The sequence below is a fragment of the Hyaena hyaena genome, unplaced genomic scaffold (genome assembly GCF_003009895.1).
Source record: "Hyaena hyaena isolate Hyena2069 unplaced genomic scaffold, ASM300989v1 scaffold_115, whole genome shotgun sequence".
Lineage (NCBI taxonomy): Eukaryota > Metazoa > Chordata > Mammalia > Carnivora > Hyaenidae > Hyaena > Hyaena hyaena.
In genome coordinates, this window is record NW_024080747.1 from 2,702,489 (window position 1) to 2,723,235 (window position 20,747).

The window sequence follows — 20,747 nt, forward strand, 5'->3', positions numbered from 1 at the left end:
CTCTCTCTGCCCCACCTCCGCTCACACTCTGTCTCTGACTCTCTCAAAAATAAATAAAAATTAAAAAATCGTTTTTTTAAATTACCTTCTAAGAAGAGGAAACCCCTAAGATCTAAAAAGTGTTTAGACTCTTGAGCCTGCCTTCCCAGGACCTGATGTTAAGGAAATTTAGTTCATAGTGTATGCTTCTCTAATTCCAATTCATTGTACACAGTTCTTGACAGTGTTCATAAGGCAGAGGATTATTTAATTTGCAGGTGATCCCCTTTACTGAAAAACAAATTCTCAGTTTGAATATAAAGTCTCGTTTTTTACTCATAGACCTCTCTATAGTTTGCCATTCCCAATCCAAGGTCTCCCTGAAACTGAGTTGAGATAAAGGGAGGCCAAGATCTCAGACTTATTACGAGAGATACTGTGTTCCACGGGACTGAAAAAATAAGAAATTCTGAGCCTCGGATGGCCCTCAGGAAACATGCATTCTGCTGCTCTTCTCAGGCTCTCTAGCAGCCTGACTTACTGGTTTTGCAAATACTGCTGCCACCCTCGAGGAGGGGTGACTATGCTTCTGCACAGGAATACCTGTTGGGTAACGCGTCCCGGCAGATGCAGCCAGGCAGCCCTGGGTCCCACGTAAACTCCCCGCGAACAGCGCTCCTTGGCAGGTGGGCGGAGCGCGAGGAAAGGTGGGGCCACAAACCTCCCCCGCGTACTAGACCCGAGGCCGGGCGGCCCAGGGAGGTCCCGGTTGGAGGGGGCGGTCCCGGCAGCGGGCGCAGGCGCTGGTCGGTGCACTCGCCGCGGCCCCGCCGCCCAGCCCTCCGCCGCGGTCCGCCCCCTGAGGGGCGGAGGAGGGCGCGCGGGCCCCGGCGGCCAGGGCCCGCCCCTTCGCCTTCCAGAGCGGGCGGGCGGCGCGGGGAGGCGGGGCCGCGGCGGCCGGCCCTGTCTGCGCCTCGCTGGCCTCGGAGCTGGCAGACGCTCGGGGGAACATGGCGGCGGCGGAGCTGGCTGTCCCGGCGCTCCCCAACAGCGGCGGCGCGGGGGCGCCGTCGGGCACGGTCCCCGTGCTCTTCTGCTTCTCGGTCTTCGCGCGGCCCTCGTCCGTGCCGCACGGCGCGGGCTACGAGCTGCTCATCCAGAAGTTCCTCAGCCTGTACGGCGACCAGATAGACATGCACCGCAAATTCGTAGTGCAGCTCTTCGCGGAAGAGTGGGGCCAGTACGTGGACCTGCCCAAGGGCTTCGCGGTGAGCGAGCGCTGCAAGGTGCGCCTCGTGCCGCTGCAGATCCAGGTGGGTCCCGCCGGAGGGCCGCGCGCCCAGCTTCTGCTCCAGGTCCCCGCGCGTCCGTGTCTCCGCCCCCGCCGCGCTCCTCAGGTGCCCCGCGCCGCCCTGGCGCCGGGCCCTGCGCGCCTCGCCGGCTTGGAAGGGCTGTGCGGCGATCGCAGTCCTCGGGGACCGCTCGGAGAAGGGGCCAGTCGTACGGGGACGGCCGGCAGCTGTCCGCCCCCGAGGCGGGGGCGGGGGCTCCCCAGCGGGTCGCGGCGCGCGCGAACGCCCCCACGTGTGTGGTCCTCGGCCGCCCGCATCCGCTTTGTGTGCCTGAAGCAAGTCCAGCCGCCTGCGTAACGAAGGGCTGTGCGGTACTAGCTGTGATTTTATTTGGGGGTGATGCCCAATGGGGTAGAGAGTTGATGCAGAGTATTGGCCTTAGGGTTTGTTACCCGGAGTTGTGTTTACCACTTGCGGCAACACAAACTTCGGGAGTCAGACCTTTCCCCCTCCCCAGCTTTCAGTTTCTTGAGCTTAATCTTCCCCTAACATTAAGCGAAACAATCATTTGCGTAGCCTCTTCTTGGTAACTGGCTACCGAATCTGTTGATTACATATGCGTCGCCTACGTTGAAAAAGTCATTTGACTCTAGGACTGTAATACCTTTTAATTATCGAACTTTTGCTAGACCACGATTTTCTGGCTGAGAAAGTTGTTGCACCTGAGGATTATTTTATACTTTTTTTTTTTTTTTTTAAAGAGGTTCCCCAGTACCATGCGGGGCTGTCTCCTGTCCTTTTTAGGCTCAGAGGATTCACTGGAGGATTTTTATTTTTGAAAAGGAAGAACGTAAGGTATATTTTAGATACTACACTATCCACATTTTTTTCTTTAGTTGAGAAACGGTTAAGGTATTTCTTCTGAAGACCAAACTGAAATGTGGGATTCAGGCTTAGAAGGAATTTTAATATTCAAATGTCATATTCTTAAGATTGTTTTCTAGATTTTTTTTTTTCCAGCTGTATTCGGCTGCAGAATTGGTCTTGTGTGCTATGACACCACCCATGCCAGAAGCTTCCAAAGCAGGTACTTTTAACCTGGATAAATTCCTTATGTTCAAAGGACAAAGGCCATGAGATTCTACTGCCTATTCCTGGAGATCCTACAGGGATATCTCTGATCCCCCAGAATTTGTCCTGCTGTCGATAGGGAAATGGTGGTTTGTAGGTGTTCATAATACTCCCCCGCTTTTATGTCTTCAGGAGTTTTTGTGGCTGACACCTCTTTGCAACCTTCCTTGTCAGTGTATTTAGATAATTGCTGCCAAAATACCCAAGAAGTTGAATGCACCTTTGATAAATCCATTAATAAAGGCCAGAATCCACATACCAACTGAGGAGATCTGGAGCGATCCTGAGGATGCTGACTTCTTTCTGATGCATTTCCTGTAGCCTTTCTCCCCCAGATAAGATTTTTTTTATTTTGAAAAATTCAAGGCTCAGGTCTGCCGACTCTTTTTTATTAAACATGTGTGTACCTGAAACATCCTGGACATTCTCAAAAGGCATTATATAATTCAGGTCACTTGTGGCTTTTGAAATATTTTGCGTGGTGCAGGACACAACATAATTTTTTTGGTGGCGATGTTTAAAATAAAAATTATAATAGCAGAACTCTGTTCCATCTTTTAAAAAATGTTATTTATACCTCACTAAATAGTCCAAGAATTCCTAAGCCTCTGTTATATAATACTTTATATATTTCAAAGTTGTAAAAAATGTTTATTTTATATTATCTCATTTTAGTAATGATAATACTTTGACTTCTTCTGCTGGGTCCCTCCCCTAGCCTAAAAATAATGTGGAAGGACACACACCTCATCTATATCCATAAGCCTATTCTGAAGCCTGTTTTTATGTATATGAGAAGATCTACACACACACATGTGTATTTATGTCTGTGTATACTCAGAAGTGAAGGGGAAGATATTTCTTTCCATGATGTTTTGTTACATGTTTTTGGAACCTAGCTGTATAATTCAAAGGACGTGGATGTTTTGTAGCTAAATGAGACCATAGAGTTCATGACACAGACATTTGAGTGGCAGCATTAAGTGCCTGGCACAATGAAAGCAAACATGGATAAGACCGAATTCTTGTTCCTTACCTGATACTGTAACTCTCACTTTGCAAGAGAGCAGAACGGATGGTAAATTTCCCAAGACTCCAAGGTAATGGTGGAGCCGGCAGAGCTGGGAAGGGCCTTCCTTATAGCTGAGCATAGCATTCATCTTTTCTTTTTGTGCTTAATGAAAACATCAAGCAGCATAGAAAACAGGCCACAGACTTGGGCTTGTAATATCATTTGTTTTCCTGGTGTTCACTGCTCTTTGTTGTCGATGCCTGTCGCTTAGGAAGATTCAAGATGGCCCATCACTGAGGCCTTGCTACTGGGCATAGCAGACCCCTTCTCCCAGAGGCAGGGGCCAGAGAGCATAAGTTTGGCCACATGTAGTCCACTGCTTAAATAATGGAACTTGTTGTTTTCCTGAACACAGACCTTAGAGCCTCTAGGTTCCTGGCTCACGTACTGTATATTCTAGAATATATTCTTAATTTGCATAGGGGCGGGACTTTGCTTTCATGCTTGTCTGACTGCTACTGCTGTTGACCTTGTAAAACACCATGGTCGTTTGTGCCATACTGTCTGCGCCCCGGTGGGTTACGCTGTTCTGTGGGGACTGATCTTTGAGACTCCTGTTGCCAGTGTTGGACTTAGGAGTGTCTTCGTCTATGAAATGTTCTGTCAAAGTGACTGAGTGTCCGCTGACAGCTCAGGTAGCTGAAGTCAGCTCGTGTTTCAGGCATGGTTTATGTGTCTTGTGCTTTGTCAGAATGCTTGAAGTCTCAGGGAAATTTTGAGACACAGAGGAAGAAATATAAATGAGAGGATTATATGGTGGGAATTTAGGTCATTTTATAATTTACGGGTTTTAATTTTTCAAAAGGTGTTTCCCAGGTTCTAACGAACGGGAACATTGAACCCTGGAAACGCCTGTAAATTTGATATTATACCACCAGCACTTTATTTTCCAGCTTGTCATCAGGGAAGGCAGAGCCCAAAGGAAGAGGGGAAGAAATGGACATTTTAAGGAGGATGCCAGTGAGGCCACTTTGCCTCTGTACCTAGGAGGGAGGCCCTGACAGCTTTGTGTGGGCAGGAGATCAGGGCTTCCCTGGGAAGGTTATCTTGACCTTTCCTGAGATGGTTAATTGGGAGGGGATTTGACTCCAGCTTTCACGTTCTTGAAGGCTTATTACTACTATTACTATTTTTAACAGGGGGCATGGACATTTTCTAGCTAGAAGAGACCCCAGGGTTCGTGGTGGGAAGGGAGAGAAGGCAGGGTTTAAAAAGAAGAGGGAAAAGGGGAGCCTGGGTAGCTCAGTCGGTTAAGCATCCGACTTCAACTCAGGTCATGATCTCATGGTTCGTGGGTTCGAGTCCCTCGTGGGGCTCTGTGCTGACAGCCAGCTCGGAGTCTGGAGCCTTCTTCCAATTCTGTGTCTCCCTCTCTCTCTGACCTTCCCCTGCTCACGCTGTCTCTCTCTCTCTCTCTCTCTCTCTCTCAAAAATAAATAAAACATAGAAAGGAAGGAAGAAAGGTGAGGGAAACGAATCCGTACCCCCTTGAGCCTCCTGGATTTGAAGGTGGTGATTTTTGATTACAAAACCTTTGCTGTGGGAGCATGTAGGAGGAGCAGATAGATAATAATGCTGAGATAATGTTGAGAAGCAGAGTAGAGGAAGAGGCCGGACAGATCTCTGGGAGGTGAGCAGTGTCGGGGCACCGAGAGTTAACAGCTGGATCTTGAGGGTGCGGTTTGCCTCAACCCCATCGGTTACATGGGGTTGTGTGTGTGTCATTTTCAAAAAAGTTAACATTTAACACTGTGGATTCCGCCCAAAGCATTGTATGCTTTTTGTCCCTTGTGGAGGTTACCTGTTTCAGAAAATACCATGTTTCAGAGTGGGAACTATGAATTTTTTGATCGAGTACATGCAGCTCATTGAATCCTTGACGAAGCCGTCTGATGGAAATGCCCTTTGGTTGCTTTGTTAAGAAACTGCCATTTGAAAATGTTAATGATTTGTATCATTTCACGTAACTGAATTTAGTGAAATTGAGATTTGGTCTCAGATTCCAACGCCGCTGACAGCTCTGCCATGTAGGGAGCCTTGTAACCCCAGGAGATCCCATCGTTGAAATCTGTTTTAAGGGAGTCAGTCCTGGAGGAAGGCCTTACTGTTACTGTGGTAATCACATGTGCTTAGAAATACTGCTCAGTGAAATAATGATACTCCGTACCCCTTTGGACTCTCTCCCAGGCACATCATGCCTATTGTGTGACTATAATAGACTACCACAGTTTTTAACACATCACATTTACAATTCCAAACTTTTTTTTGAGAGAGAGAGAGAGTAGGTGAGGGAGGCAGAGAGAGAATCTCACACAGGTTCATTCCTTAGCAAAGAGCCTGATGTGGAGCTCAATCCCACGACCCTGGGATCATGACCTGAGCTGAAAGCAAGAGTCAGATGCTCAACTGACTGAGCCACTAAGGAGCCCCTACAATTCTAAACTTTAATCATTCCTAAAGATATAGTTTACACACTGTAGTAGTTGACCTTGGAAGGCTGCTCTAACAGTGCTGCAACTGAGTGGCTTACACAACAGAAATCTGTTTCTACATAGTCCTGGAGACTAGTGATGAGGGTTGACTCCTTCTGAGGGCTGTGAGGGAGAATCTCTTCCATGCTTCTTTTCTGGCTCTTGGTGGTTTGCTGACAATCTTTGGCATTGCTTGGCTTATAGACCCGTTACCTTAATCTCTGCCTTCAATTGCAAGGTCTTCTCTGTCCAAATTCCCGCCCCCCCCCTTTTTTTTAATGTTTTATTTATTTTTGAGAGAGACAGCGACAGAGCGTAAGTGGGTGAGGAGCAGAGAGAGAGGGAGGCACAGAATCCAAAGCAGGCCCAGAGCTGAGGCACAGAGCCTGACACAGGGCTCAAACCCAAAAACCATGAGATCATGACCTGAGCTGATGTAGGAGGCTTAACTGACTGAGCCACCCAGGCCCCCCCCCTTTAAAAAAAATTGTTTTTTAATATTGATTTTTGAGAGAGAGATACACAGAGTGCAAGCAGGGGAGAGAGAGGGAGACATAGAATCTGAAGCAGGTTCCAGGCTCTGAGCTGTCAGCACAGAGTCCAGGTGAGGCTCAAACTCATGAGTGGTGAGATCATGACCTGACCTGAATGAAGTAAGATGCTTAACCAACTGAGGCATCCAGGTGCCCCATCAAATTTCCCCCTTTTTATAGGGATGGTAGTCATGTTGGGTTAGGTACTCACCCTTCTCTGGTTTAACTTCATCTCGACTAGTTAGATTTTCAATGATTCTCGTTCCAAATAGGGTTACTTTTTGAGATACTGGGGGTTAGGAATTCAACATATGAGTTTTGAGGGACACAATTCAACATACAACACCTACCATGTATTGCTTTATGGAAGAACAGAACTGGTGCACAGAGAGTCCCTCCACAAGGCCAGCCTCCCTGTATGTGCCTGTCCTGAGTAACCTGGGGCACTTAGCATGAGAGGTTCAGGTTCCTTGCACATGTGCAGTCATTGTGCGAAAATGGTCAGAACCCCTGTAGTAGTGAAGAGGGGAAAATACTGTCATGAGAATGGTAATAATGTACTTGGAGGCGAAAAGTTTTTTGACTATGAAATCTAAGGTCAAGTATCAGCTATGACACTTTTTTTTTTTTAATGTTTCATTTATTTTTGAGAGAGAGAGAGAGAGAAAGCGTGAGCAGGGGAGGGTCAGAGAGAGAGGGAGACACAGAATCTGAAACAGGCTCCAAGCTCTGAGCTGTCAGCACAGAGCCCAACGCAGGGCTCGAACCCATGAACATGAGATCATGACCTGAGCCAAAGTCGGACGCTCAACCAACTGAGCCACCCAGGTGCCCCTGACAGTTCTTAACAAAATGGACCAAATAAATAAATAAATAAAATGGACAACAATTTATATTAGAACATTTTTTGAGGAAGCTGTTGGCTTCGATCAATTTTTTTGTATTTAAATGTTTATTGAAATGTGTATTATCTGCATGTGTGTATGTAGGGGTGTTTGCAGATAGATATAGGAAGGTACGTATGTATATACACACGTATTTTCTTGTGTGAATTTTTCATGCTGCTTGAATATGCATTGATTTGTAATTGTATTTTACTTGTGATGGATGGCATTTGGCCAAGTCCACTTTTAATTTGCTATTCTGCAATTTATCTTCCCTGATCCATTCCTGGATTCTAATTATTTAGTTATCTTGTCTTCTTAGACCCCCGTGAAAGTTTCTCAGACTTTTCCTGTTTTTGATGTCATTGACAGTTTTGAGGCATATTGGTCACGTATTTTGGTAGAATGTACCTCAGTTTTGGTTTATCTGATGTTTTTCTAAAGATTAAAATGGGATTTTGAGAGCCAGATCATCAAGATTGTTCTCATCAAGTTTTATCATATATACTATCAATGTGATATCACAGCTGTCTTTTCCACTGTAAAGTCACCATACTGCCTCTATATTCTGCTTTGAGGAAGCAGATTACTCAGTGCAGGCCATGTCCAAGCAGGTGTCAGGAGTTAAAGTCTGGATTACTGAGAGGAGGCGATCTGGGCATTTTTGAATAACTAAAGTATAATCCGTCATCGCTGCATAATATGCCTTGCCGATTACCTCTCTGGTTTCTCTCTGAGTTGCTGAAGGCCTGTAGATAAGTTCCTGCACTAGAAGGATTTTGCGAGGTAGTGAGAATTTTATGGCTGCATCTTCTGACGTCCCCAGTCTGTGACTACTATGACATACATCTGTTGTAGTTCCTTACCTGGAGCAGGATACCTCACCATCTGAAGGGAGATGTAGGGAAGCACCAGGTAACAGAAACCCCAGGACACCACAACCCTCAATATTTAGGATTTCTGTGTATGTAAGGTTTTATTCCTTTAAATATCCCAGTATTGGATATTTTGACCATTTTAATATTGTGGTCCTGAGGTATTATATAATTTCACATTTTCTGAGTGAGCCTGCTATAAAATGATCCTGTCCTAGTTTATAAGTTATATACATACAGTTACACCTCCACTAGAAGTCTAGAGTGTGGAACTAGTTGAGTTTTGATCTGCTTTTACTGTGTGTTGAATCTTTTCTCTGTCACCTGTCATTTCTTGCTGATACCAGTTTGCCTGTCTCCAGCACTTCTCCTTTCTGATCTGCTGTTTATGACCTTCTGTGAATTTAGCGTGTGCACAGCTCACTGTGTTAGGAGTGTACACAGAGTTCATCCATTATCTGAGATGAGACCTGTGAGCTGGAGATACAGCAGGTACGAGCTCTAAGGATGATAGTGCGTGGCCATCCAGCACGCTTCAGCCCTTCCCCGTTTACTTGGCCTGCTTACTGTGCTCCCAGCCGTGGAATGGCAAGAATAGCTGACTTGCATTGCTATAATTTGAAGCAGACCAATCACGGGTAAACTGCATTTCGTAGTGCGCCCTAAACACATTGTAGACGCCTAGGGACTCATTTGGATTTTGAACCCTTTTAGCCAAAATATAATTTTCACTGAGAATTTTCAAATACATACTCATATATAGTGATTGGTTTTTAAAATTGTGTCCTGAGTACTCCTGTATACATGATACTGCTTTGGAAGAGGACCAAAATGGAGGCATGACACCTGCATTAAAAAGTGAAGTAAGCAAACAGTGAAAGATAGAATATATAATTTAAGATGCTTGAATATTTGTTTTAACCAGACTTTATTGCCAAAGTAGGAAAACCCTGTACATAATGTTAAAGCTACAGATGGCACACACGTCCCACCCTACCCTTGGTGTTGCTCATCTATTGCGTTCACACCAACGGAAGGTTGATGCCAGGATTCCTCAGACCAGCACATAGATAATAAAGTACAAAGTCACTAGGACGGTCATACTAAGGATAAAAGGTTTCTTTTAATGATTCATTTAATTCCTAGAGCATTTGTTTCCTGAGAGTGTGCCCTGTGCACTGGCACCAGGGCAGGGTCTAGGGCCAGGCTGGTGGGGAAGCCACACCAGGTGATTGGGACACAGTTTCCTCTATAGAGGAAATTATTGACAGGTATTATCCATGGGTGGTTTTAGGGGAAAACAGGGTAACTAGAGGCGAGACTTAAGCAGTGGCTAATTAGAGGAGGGGTATGGGTTCATTCAAGACCAGGCTGCTTTTGGGGAGCCTGGATGGCTCAGTCGGTTAAGCATCTGACCTTGGCTCAGGTCATGATCTCACGGTTTGTGGGTTCGAGCCCCACGTCGGGCTCTGTGCTGACACCTAGCTCAGAGCCTAGAGACTGTTTCGGATTCTGTGTCTCCCTCTCTCTCTGACCCTCCCCTGCTCATGCTGTGTCTCTCTCTCTCAGAAATAAATAAAAAACATTAAAAATTAAAAAAAAAAAAAAAAAAAAAAAAGACCAGGCTGCTTCCTTTGTATATGTGCTCTCTCAAATGAGAGAAGGTAGGAAGGAAAGAAGCATGGGCCTTGAAGAATCCATGAGTGACATTAAATTCTTACATTTAACAGTCATTTTTACTTTTTGGTAAATCCGTATTGGGCCCAAGTTGTAGCCCAAGCCCTTAACAGTAATTAATGTAAAGCTTGGTAATATAATACCTGCTTTTAACCTTAATTCGTTAACTTCCTGATTGTGATGAATATTTTTTTAAGAATGTGGATGTCACCTTTATGGCTGTCTATTTAACGGTGGTGATGTGTTTGGCATCATTTTATTGCATTTCTTTTTTGAACTCCCAAGAAGTTATTCCTGAGAACAGCATCTTAATATTTCTTTGTTTATGACTGCAGCAAGTCTGGAGTTTTTTGGGTTTTTTTTTAAGTTTGTTTATTATTTTGGGGGGAGGGGCAGCGAAAGGGGGAAGGCAGAGAATCCCAAGCAGGCTCGTCATTCTCAGTGCTCAGCCCAATGTGAGGCTCTAGCTCATGAACCAAAAAGAAGAGATCATGAGTCTAGCACTTAACTGTCTGAGCCACCCATGGAGCCCCATGGATTTCTGGGGTTTTTTTGTTTTTTGGTTTTTTTTTTAGTTTTATGTTCTGTAGTGTCTGCTACAGATTGTTTTCAATGTTACTTTTCATACTTGTAAGCATTGCATGCATCAAATTTAAGATGTTTACTATCGTAACGGTTTTTTCCAGTAAAAGCAGTGCATATTTTTATTATTTATTATTTTACTTATTTAGTGTGGTGTTAGAGATCGTGGAGGAGGGACAGAGGGAGAGAGTAACAGAGAGAATCTTTTTTTTTTTAATGTTTTTTATTTATTTCTAGGAGAGAGAGAGAGACAGACAGACAGCGTGAGCAGGGGAGGGTCAGAGAGAGAGGGAGTCACAGACTCCGAAACAGGCTCCAGGCTCTGAGCTGGCTATCAGCACAGAGCCCGAGGCGGGGCTCGAACCCACGAACCGCGAGATCATGACCTAAGCGAAAGTCGGATGCTTAGCCGAGTAAGCCACCCAGGCGCCCCTAACAGAGAGAATCTTAAGCAGGCTCCATGCTCAGTCCTGACCCAACTGTGGGGCACCATCTCACAACTGTGAGATCACGACCTGAGCTGATATCAAGAGTCTGACGCTTGAGCCACTCAGGCGCCCCAGTGCATATTTTAAAATATCATTGGGAAGGGTTTTTAAATAGCATTTGGAAAATATAAGAAAACCATAAAGAAAAAAAAATACTACCAACACCCATTAAAACAGCTAATGATAAAATATATAATTTAAATGCTTGAATATTTATTTTAATCAGACTTTATTGGCAGAGTAGGAAAACCCTGTACCTCGTGTTCAGACTACAGATAGCACACCTATTCTGCCATGACCTTGGTGTTCCATGTCTGTAGAGTTCACACCAAAGGAAGGTTGATGCCAGGGTTCCTCAGACCAGCACATAGATAATAAAGTAGGAAGTCACTAGAACAGTCATAGTATTGGGGCCCCTGGGTGCTTAGTCGGTTGGCTTCTGACTTCGGGTCAGGTCATGATCTCATGGTTCTTGGGTTCAAGCCCCGCATCAGGCTCTGTGCTGACAGCTAGCTCAGAGCCTGGAGCCTCTTTCGGATTCTGTGTCTCCCTCCCTCCCTCTCTCTCTGATCCTTCCCTGTTCATTCTCTCTCTCTCTCTCTCTCTCTCTCTGAAATAAATAAAACATTAAAAAAATTTTTTAAACAGTGGTATCTAATTTTTAATACTCATATTTGTTTCTCCTTGTTAATATGTTGACATATTTGCTTCTGCCTTCTATTTGTATTTTTACATTATTGAAATACTATTGAACTGTGCTCTCTTTTTAAAATTGACAGTAGATTATGAGCATTTCTTTTTAGATGGCTCAAAGTTTTTGAAAAGTTATTTGCATATATTATTTCGGCTCTCTAAAAAAACGTTTTATCATGTGAATGTGTTAAAATTTGTGTAGTCATTTCTGTATTGTTGGTCCTTGGTTTATTTCTAATTTTCACTATTGAAAGCAATTCAGTGAATGTCTTTGTGCATATTTTTTTTCCTTTTTTTTTGTAATTCAACTCATTTCTTAGGGATAATAGTTATAGACGTGACTTACTGGGTCAAACAGTAGGAACACTTTTCTCCTTTATTGACCTCCACTGAAAACAAATGTCGTTGTATAACGAGTGCTAAATCATTCTTTTTTCTTTTTTTTCTCAGCTCACCACCCTGGGAAATCTTACACCTTCAAGCACTGTGTTTTTCTGCTGTGATATGCAGGAACGATTCAGACCAGCCATCAAATATTTTGGGGATATTATTAGTGTGGGACAGAGATTGGTATGTTTGCTTGTTTATTTTTTTCCGGTTTGCAGAAGCATGATATACATTTATATATGTACAGATAGTATATTGCTAATTATCTTTGTTTGTTTTTTCCAGTTACAAGGGGCCCGGATGTTAGGAATTCCAGTTATTGTAACAGAACAGTACCCTAAAGGTCTTGGAAGCACTGTTCAAGAAATTGATTTAACAGGCGTAAAATTGGTACTTCCCAAGACCAAGTTTTCAATGGTATTACCAGAAGTAGAAGCAGCATTAGCCGAGATTCCTGGAGTCAGGAGTGTTGTGTTATTTGGAGTAGAAGTAAGTACCTGTTGTTCTGCTTTGCGTACAATATCATTTGTAAAAAACTTGCTATGTCCACAGGGCAATTTTGTATAGAGACTATGTGGTGGGTGGTAGTAATGATGAGAAATAGCCATCGTTGATTAAGTCTCGACTAACTGTGTGCATGGCAGTGATCTGCATCTGTTTGTTCATTAAACACTGCCCAGTGACTTTCTGAGCCAATTAAGCACTTTTTAGTCTCCCCCTGTTATAGATGAGGAAACTAAAATAGAGATGTACATCTCGCCCAGGGTCATACGGCTGGTTATGGGATGGAGTTGAATTTGAATGTGGGTTGATTGATTATTGCGCCTTTACTTTAAACTACTTTTGGAGCACATTTTCATTAAAGGCATTATTTTTATTTATGTGTTGTAGGATTTCACCTTGGTCATGTTTTTGCCGTAGAAAAACCTTAGAAGTCATGTATTTCATTGTCCTTCACGCTTGATCACTTACATACCTTTTTAGAGGAACAGAATACCCATAGAGTCCTAATGCTGATTAACATGACTTTTTGATCTTGTTTTTGGATATATATAAACAGAATGCATGTATTTATTCATAGTATTTAAACAACTTTTGAATTAAATTAAAAAATTATGAACACTATAAAAACAGTAGAGTCCAAATAGTGTTACTTTAATATACCTATGATGTGTTGATGGTAGGATTTATACAGTAGGTTTTAAGGTGTAGCCTAGGGTTTAGATATACATTAAATATTTCTGTATTTTGACTTTAAAAATGACAATACAGAGGAAGCTTGTTTGTATTAATGTCATGCCAAATACTGTTGCTGACTTTTGCACTTTTTTTTGCTCATTCAACATTGTTCTACCTCATGCCTAATCAAAATCATCTTTGAACAGTCCCACAGTGCTAATTTTAATGAACTGTCAGTTGATAATTTTCCAAAGCTCACTTGTCATGTGCACACAAGGTTGGCATCCTGGTATTACTGAAATGTGCTTTCACTGCTTATATAACCCGGGTATTGTTGGGACATGTTTTTACTCTGTATTCTCTGCTAATGAATTGTTACATGTTAGTACCTAAAAAATGGACTCTGTATACTACATCTGCTTGTGCTGTATACTGGATATTTTTTGCCTTTGTCACTTGTTATTTTTAACTTGGCCTACCTTTACTACTGAGTACCCAGTAACAACTTAGTTTTTCTACTTGTTTCTCAATATGCAGGACTGCTGACTCATTCTTTGTGTTAGGCACTCCGTGCGAGTTCAGAAATAAACCCGACTGTGAGTGGCATCAAAATGGAATGGTAGTATTCAGTCGTATGAAGGTCATCTAGATGACAGATGAAAATCTTTTAAAAAAAATTCTCACAGAGCTCTAAGAATATGTTCAAGTTCCTAGTATGAAGAAGCCTGATGTAATCCAATTCCTGACTTTACAATGAGGAAACCAAAGCCGAGATTCTGTTATTCTCAAGAGCAAGCACCTAGCAAGTTAGAAACAAATCTAGATGTAGGACAAGGTTGTGAGAGCTGTAGTGTTCTTTCTGCTTTATCATTGTGTCACACATTTGTAAAATGCTTTACCGCATTTTTACATATGATTTTTTACTTTCCTCCCAGACTCATGTGTGCATCCAGCAAACAGCTCTGGAGCTAGTTGGCCGAGGTATTGAGGTTCATATTGTTGCAGATGCCACCTCGTCAAGAAGCATGATGGACCGGATGTTTGCTCTTGAGGTAATTGTCCTGGCTTTAAAATAAATAATTGGTCAAATTTTCCAAATTAATTTGAAGAGTGGTGAAGAGTTCCCAACAATGAAAGATTTACCTTTTCAGTTTGAATTTCATCTGACCATTATCAGACTCATGGACTTCCAGTAAGTCTGTGCTTGACTGTGCTGACTGACTTTTGAGGTGTTGCCACCATATTCTGTTTCAGATCGCTCTTGCACATCTTTCATCTTAACTTTGTTAGAGTTTGATGTTTGATTCTAAGAAGTATTCCAGTAAGCTTAGTCTGAGTCATTCAGCGATTTGCAAATCAAAAACAGCCCACCTTGGTTTAACTCCCCCTAAGATGTAGCCCAGACCTTGGGCGTGGTGGGCTGAAGTCCAATTCAGCTTCTTTTATGCTTTCTCACATGTGAATCTCTGGAACGAGGAGGTCTGTCACTGCCTGTGGACACCACTCACTCACACTGATTTTTGGCTGTCTGCACCAGAGTATTAGCATGGACTGTAGTCAGCGAATCAGTGATGTTTTGCCGGTGTTGCTTAACAGTAGTCTTCCGTAAGCATTTTCTTTTCTAAGACTGTCGAGACGCAAACTACCACATAATCCTTTGAAACATTCACTCTTCCTTGTGAATTGTTTTCTTTCTCTCTCTCTCATGCTTAATTCTAATTCTGCAGTAATTTTAGTGTAACGTCTAGGTGGATTGAGATGGCAAGTTCTTTAACTGATTATTTCTTTTGAGAACAGGAAACACAGAATCTTTTTATTTTTATTAGATCCTCTAGTGTTCAGGCACAAGCTGGCCTTTGAACTACTTTCTCTGTTGGATTGCGAAATCATTTCTTTAGCTCAGAGTGTGCCCAAGGGTGAGGTAGGGCAAATGAGAGAGTCAGAGGGAAGAAAGGAGAAAAGTCAGTGCAGAGGGCTGATGCAGAGGCATCTGGGGAATTGGCAACAGCAGTTGTTTTAAGGCCCTGATTGGCCTTCCCTTCTCTAGGAAGGCCAAGGTCCAGAACTTTGAATATTAAAAACATCCAAAAAAAAAAAAAAAACCAAAAAACTCACATCCTTATAAATAAATTGCAAAGACTTTTGTCACACATTCAAGTAAGTTTTTGAGACGTGTCTTTATTATGGTATTTATTACAGAAAATTATGCTTGTTTGCGGTTCTTTCTTCTCACAAGACTGAGAATAAAAACATTGTCAACATATTTACTCATTCTTTCAGAAGTAGTCTTGTCTCAGTGATGAGGAGTCCAAACACTGGAGGGATAATCCTGGTTTGAATATGGGTTCTGGCATTTTGTAAATCTGTGTCCAAGGACAGTTTAGCTAGTACATATGCCTCAGATTTCATACTGGTAAAATGGAAATAATAATAGCCACTACATGGCAGGATTTGGTAAGGATTAAATGAGATAATGTATTGATGCCATTTAGTATAGTGTCTGAGAATGGTAAACACTCACAGGTTAGCTGCTGCATTTATTTTTATTTTTATCATTTGTAGTTGTCTCCATGAGGTTAGTCTTCTCTGAAGCATAGAAGCATTATATCAGCTTGTAAGACCCAGAAGGGACCAGTCCTGAGAAGTTCTCAGGAGGGAAGGAAAGAATCTCGTCTCGGTGGCTTTGGAAGAGGCAGATCACTGCCTTGGGGTCCCGTGTGGAGGTTGAAAAGTTAAAAAAGAATCAGGTCACCTGCTGATGGAGGAGGCATGCCACATTTCAGAATTTTTTCTTAATTCTATATGAGAGGTGTTGTAGTTTATACATAATTTATGGGGAGAAATGTTAGGTATCTTTTAACCTTTGACTTTGAAAGTTAAATAGCAATTGGGCCAGCACCCCTTCTCTGTTCCTTTATATATACAGAGCATGAGTGGGGGAGGGGCAGAGAGAGAGGGAGACAGAGAATATGAAGCAGGCTCCAGGCTCTGAGCTGTCAGCACAGAGCCTGATGTGGGGCTTGAACTCAACAAACTATGAGATCATGACCTGAGCCAACATCGAACGCTCAACCGCTTAACTGAGCCACCCATGCCCTCCTCTCTGTGCCTTTATTTATTTATTTATTTATTTTTAAATGTTTTATTTATTTCTAGGAGAGAGAGAGAGACAGCGTGAGCAGGGGAGGGTCAGAGAGAGAGGGAGTCACAGACTGAAACAGGCTCCAAGCTCTGAGCTGGCAGTCAGCACAGAGCCCGACGCGGGGCTCGAATCCACGAACCGCGAGATCATGACTTAAGCGAAAGTCGGACGCTTAACCGACTAAGCCACCCAGGTGCCCCTCTGTGCCTTTAGAACACAACTACTTAAGGAATTCCTGAGATTCCCCATTTTGCCCATTGAGATTATTATACTAAGACGATTTATAATTACCATTAATGAAACTTCTGTGCCAGGGTTTGTGTGTGGGGGCGTTATTCAACTAAATATTTTGAGCACCGGCCATATATCGGGCATCGTTTCTTTCAACTAATAATTGTAGAGTAAATGCACAATAAAATAGAAGAAAACCCTCTCTGGAACGTGATACCCTTGTATTTATGGAGGGTTGTTGGCGCTGGTTGGAGATGTACTGGATTTAGTCTTTGTTTTCCCCTTTGCCCTCCCTGAAGCGGTCATGGCCTTGTGCCCTTGCATTTTGAGGTGTGTGGATCAGAGTAATTTTCTTTTTCTGAGGCCTCTTTGTACTGGTTTTCAAAGTGTAGGGGATGAACTTAAGATGCCTATTCAGCCATATATCTGTGTACATTAAAGATGTGCAGTTTTAATTGCCCCTTGTTAACCCAGGCAAGAAAGAGAGTTTGAGACCGACCAGGCTCATGCTGCTGTGCACAAACCTGCCTATGTCTGCACCACCTGCTGCTTTTCTCTCTGCTCTGGCACCTTTCACCTGGGGCTGGCAGTCTCCACGGGAAGGTGTGGGAGTCTGTTCTAACAACTTAGCACATTGCCGAGCCACACCGCCACTCACACAGCTTATTGGCTTGATTATTTTTGAATCCAGTCACTACTGGTCGTATCTCCATTTTGGAGCTAACTAATATTGTGAAGGTTTCAGTTGACTAATAACGTGTTTGTGTGCTTCGAGCTTTCCAGCCCACTCCTGCCACCGTGACCCGACTCAGCATCACTGAGGATTGTTGGCCTGCGGTCAACCAGATCATGGTCAGCAGAGCACTAGGGAAAGCTGACCTGGAGTCATCTGATTTCTTCCTTCCATCTGGGAACAAAAAGTTCTCTGTCCTTCCTGCCTCACTTAGGAACTAGAAAGATAAACAAGGACTGACCTCTGTCGGCGCTTTTGAGTGTAAAGCACTTTCACAGACACTGAAAGTGTATAATTGGGATTCAGAGCAAATCACTGAAAGTCCACGGATTCAGCCTTGGGCAGTGAGGAAGGTTGGGCAGGGCCACGAGCTGGTGAGGGAGGGAGCTGCTTCTGAAGACATTCACACAGCTGCGCTGCCTCTAATCTCCTGTTTGTCCCCTGCTCTTCTCTCGGAAGTGAGCACACCATCCTGGAGATTTCTTAGGGTGTTGATAAGGTAGTAAGAAGTTGACTAAAAGGCAAGGAGGAGGAAATTAAGTTTCCAGAAGTCCATAAGAAACTTAGAGATGACTTACCTGTGTTACTTATCCCAACATAAAAAGTACTAGCGTCATGATATGCTTGCTGTCTTTCCTCCCTCTTTCCTGTGTTAACAGCTGTTGGTTCATTTCTTTAGAGTCTGGTCAGCTGCTCTGCGTGCCCTTCTGCACTGGCTGTGGAATCCAAGCTTGTTTTCTGGGGACTAGGCTATGGCTTCTACTCCCTGCTGCATCCTTGGGGTAAAGAGGAAGGGTTTGGTCTGCCTGTGGGAAAATCGGGCAGGTGCATCTGTAGTCACCTGAAGGATTAGCTTTCACTCTGCAAGGATGTCCTGGCTATTCATGGGACTCCTTTTTTATGAGGAGATGATTGATCTGGGTCTTTTCTTCTGAACTGCCGAGGAATTATTTCTAATCACCTGTATTCCATGGTTAGTGGATGTTTCTTGGGATAGCAGTTGGCCAGTTTTTTCCCTAATGGTTTTTGATAACAGAGACATGCAGAGACTACATCTCTACTCTAGACTTCTCATTTCCTTCTCTACCCCTCTCTCTTGTTCTTGAGTTTTTCCTCTTTGTCCTCTTCTTCCCCTCCTTCCCCCCTTGAGATTTCTGTCCTTGGTTCTTTATTATGTTTCCACTGGGGCAGTTTGGCAAGGACATTCATTGACCTGTCAGCGAAACATTAGATGGGCCTTAGATTTTATACTCTTCTTTAGTTATTCTGAAGTTTATGATGGTTCCAGTGGTGGTGGTTCTGTTATCATCATCCCAGGGGCACATTCTTAGACCTTGCTTTGAGGTCTTCTTGTTTTTTTCTAATTTTTTAAAAATGTTTATTTATTGAGGCAGAGAGACAGGGAGCGAGCAGGGGAGGGGCAGAGAGAGAGGTAGACAGAATCCGAAGTAGGCTCCAGGCTCCGAGCTGTCAGCACAGAGCCCAACGTGGGGCTCGAACTCATGAACCATGAGATGATCACCTGAGCCAAAGTTGGACCGAGGCAGCCAGGCGCCCTTGGTTGAAGGTCTTCTACCACCAGTCATTTCTTACAGGAAGGGCATGCATGCTGTATGTCAGATGTTTGGAGACAGAGAAAAGAAAGTAAAAAATCATTGTTGTACATTCATAGTCTTTATTTCCTTTCTCTCCCTGGCACACATAAATCATAATGTTAGCAATGTATTTTCTTCTGCTTGTTTTCTTGTCCGTATCACTAATATAGTGAATAATCCTAATGGGTTTGTGGTGTGTCTCCATCAGTGACTTTGATGGTATGGCCAAAGACCGAGGCTTTACCAGAGGACACTAATTACTGTGTCCCACCATTGCTTTTGCTTCTGTAATACAGTTTCATTGTCACTATAGTTCTTGATTTGTCCTTATCTTTTTTTTTTAAAGCGTCTGGCTCGAACTGGGATCATAGTGACGACGAGTGAGGCTGTTCTGCTACAGCTGGTGGCAGATAAAGACCATCCAAAATTCAAGGAAATTCAGAATTTAATTAAGGCGAGCGCCCCAGAGTCAGGCCTGCTTTCCAAAGTATAAGGACGTTTGAAGGACTGGTCTCCTCCTCCACACCAGGTGACAGGACTGTAAGCCCAGACAAGCTCTCGTCTCTACTAGAATTAAAACGTTCAAGTCAAAGATTGGCTCTTTTTTTGCGCCTCTTAGTAAAACATAACCAGTTAGACCATTCGGGTACCAGCATTTAGTTATGAAGGCTTCAGGTGCTGCTTTCTTCCCTTTTTTTTTTTTTTTTGTTTAGTGTGCTTTTATTTATTAAAAATTATAATGGAGGTGCCTGTTTTTTCTGTACTGTATCCACTGATTATTATTTTCTAAGGTAAATACTCCTGTGACATTTTCTTAAATTGTGCACTGTAAAGAAAAAAATAGGCTAATCGTGATTTGACTTTTGTAGTACCGTTAAGATGTGTGTTGTAGTATGGATTCTGTGCTTTTACTCTATAGGTTGATTCAAATAAGATTATTAGATGAGAACTTAAAACAGGCCTGTAGATCATGTTACCCCTTTCTCTCACAATGCAGTCATCTTACTTGAGTGAGTTGCATTGATCTAACCAAACAAAATTGTATTGAATAATTATATATCTTTCTTGAGGATGCTAATTTTCTTGTTCTAGTCACCATCACTCATTCTCTGTTAATGTTCTTTTTTTACTGGGATCTTTTACCTAGAAAGACTCATTGGGCCACCGTCTAGTTTTGTAAATGGAATGATTTGCAATGTTGTATGATTAGTGGCGAGCTGACTTTGGCTGAATGTGTTTACAACAGTCTTGAGTACATATTTTAATATGCACAAGATTTAGCAAAGAGTTAAAGCCTAGGTAAAATTGAGTTTTTGAATGTCCATATTCTTGTTTGATATTTTCTCTCCCTACCATCCAAATATTACATTTAATGCAAAGGCTTGAGTAATGATTTGGTAGTATTAATTTTGTAGTCATTGCTACCCTCCAATAAATTTATTTTCATTAAAAACTTATTAGGTTTTAAAACTTTTTTTTATATTATGTGAAATATGGAACATTGCTGTCTTTTATATTAAAGTAATTAAAGAAAATGTATTATGTGAATGAAATTATTTTGTTCCCCACAATATAGCTCTGAGTATTATACCAGGAATTCTAATATTTATTTAAAGGTGTAAAACTTGTGACGTTTAAAATCTCTCAACCAAAGGGAATTTTCAAAGGAAAATCCATTGCAGGTGGGGCAAATGGCTTTTACCTCAGGGCCTTGTTGTTATTTAAGAGCAGTAGACATGCTTATTTCTTTTATCATTGGGAATAACAGCCAGCAGTCTCCTTGTGGGTGTGGTTGAGTATTTT

The 20,747-nt window shown here is 42.8% G+C and overlaps 1 protein-coding gene across 1 annotated transcript; it reads left to right on the top strand.

The window, feature by feature from the left end:
- The first annotated feature begins 950 nt into the window (after positions 1 to 950).
- On the top strand, positions 951 to 20,401 carry ISOC1 (isochorismatase domain containing 1). The gene is made up of 5 exons (XM_039236681.1): positions 951 to 1,292; positions 12,128 to 12,247; positions 12,350 to 12,553; positions 14,179 to 14,295; positions 19,291 to 20,401. Exons 1-5 carry the CDS (start codon positions 990 to 992, stop codon positions 19,435 to 19,437), a joined length of 891 nt encoding a protein of 296 aa, XP_039092612.1. The 5' UTR covers positions 951 to 989; the 3' UTR covers positions 19,438 to 20,401.
- Positions 20,402 to 20,747: the final 346 nt, after the last annotated feature.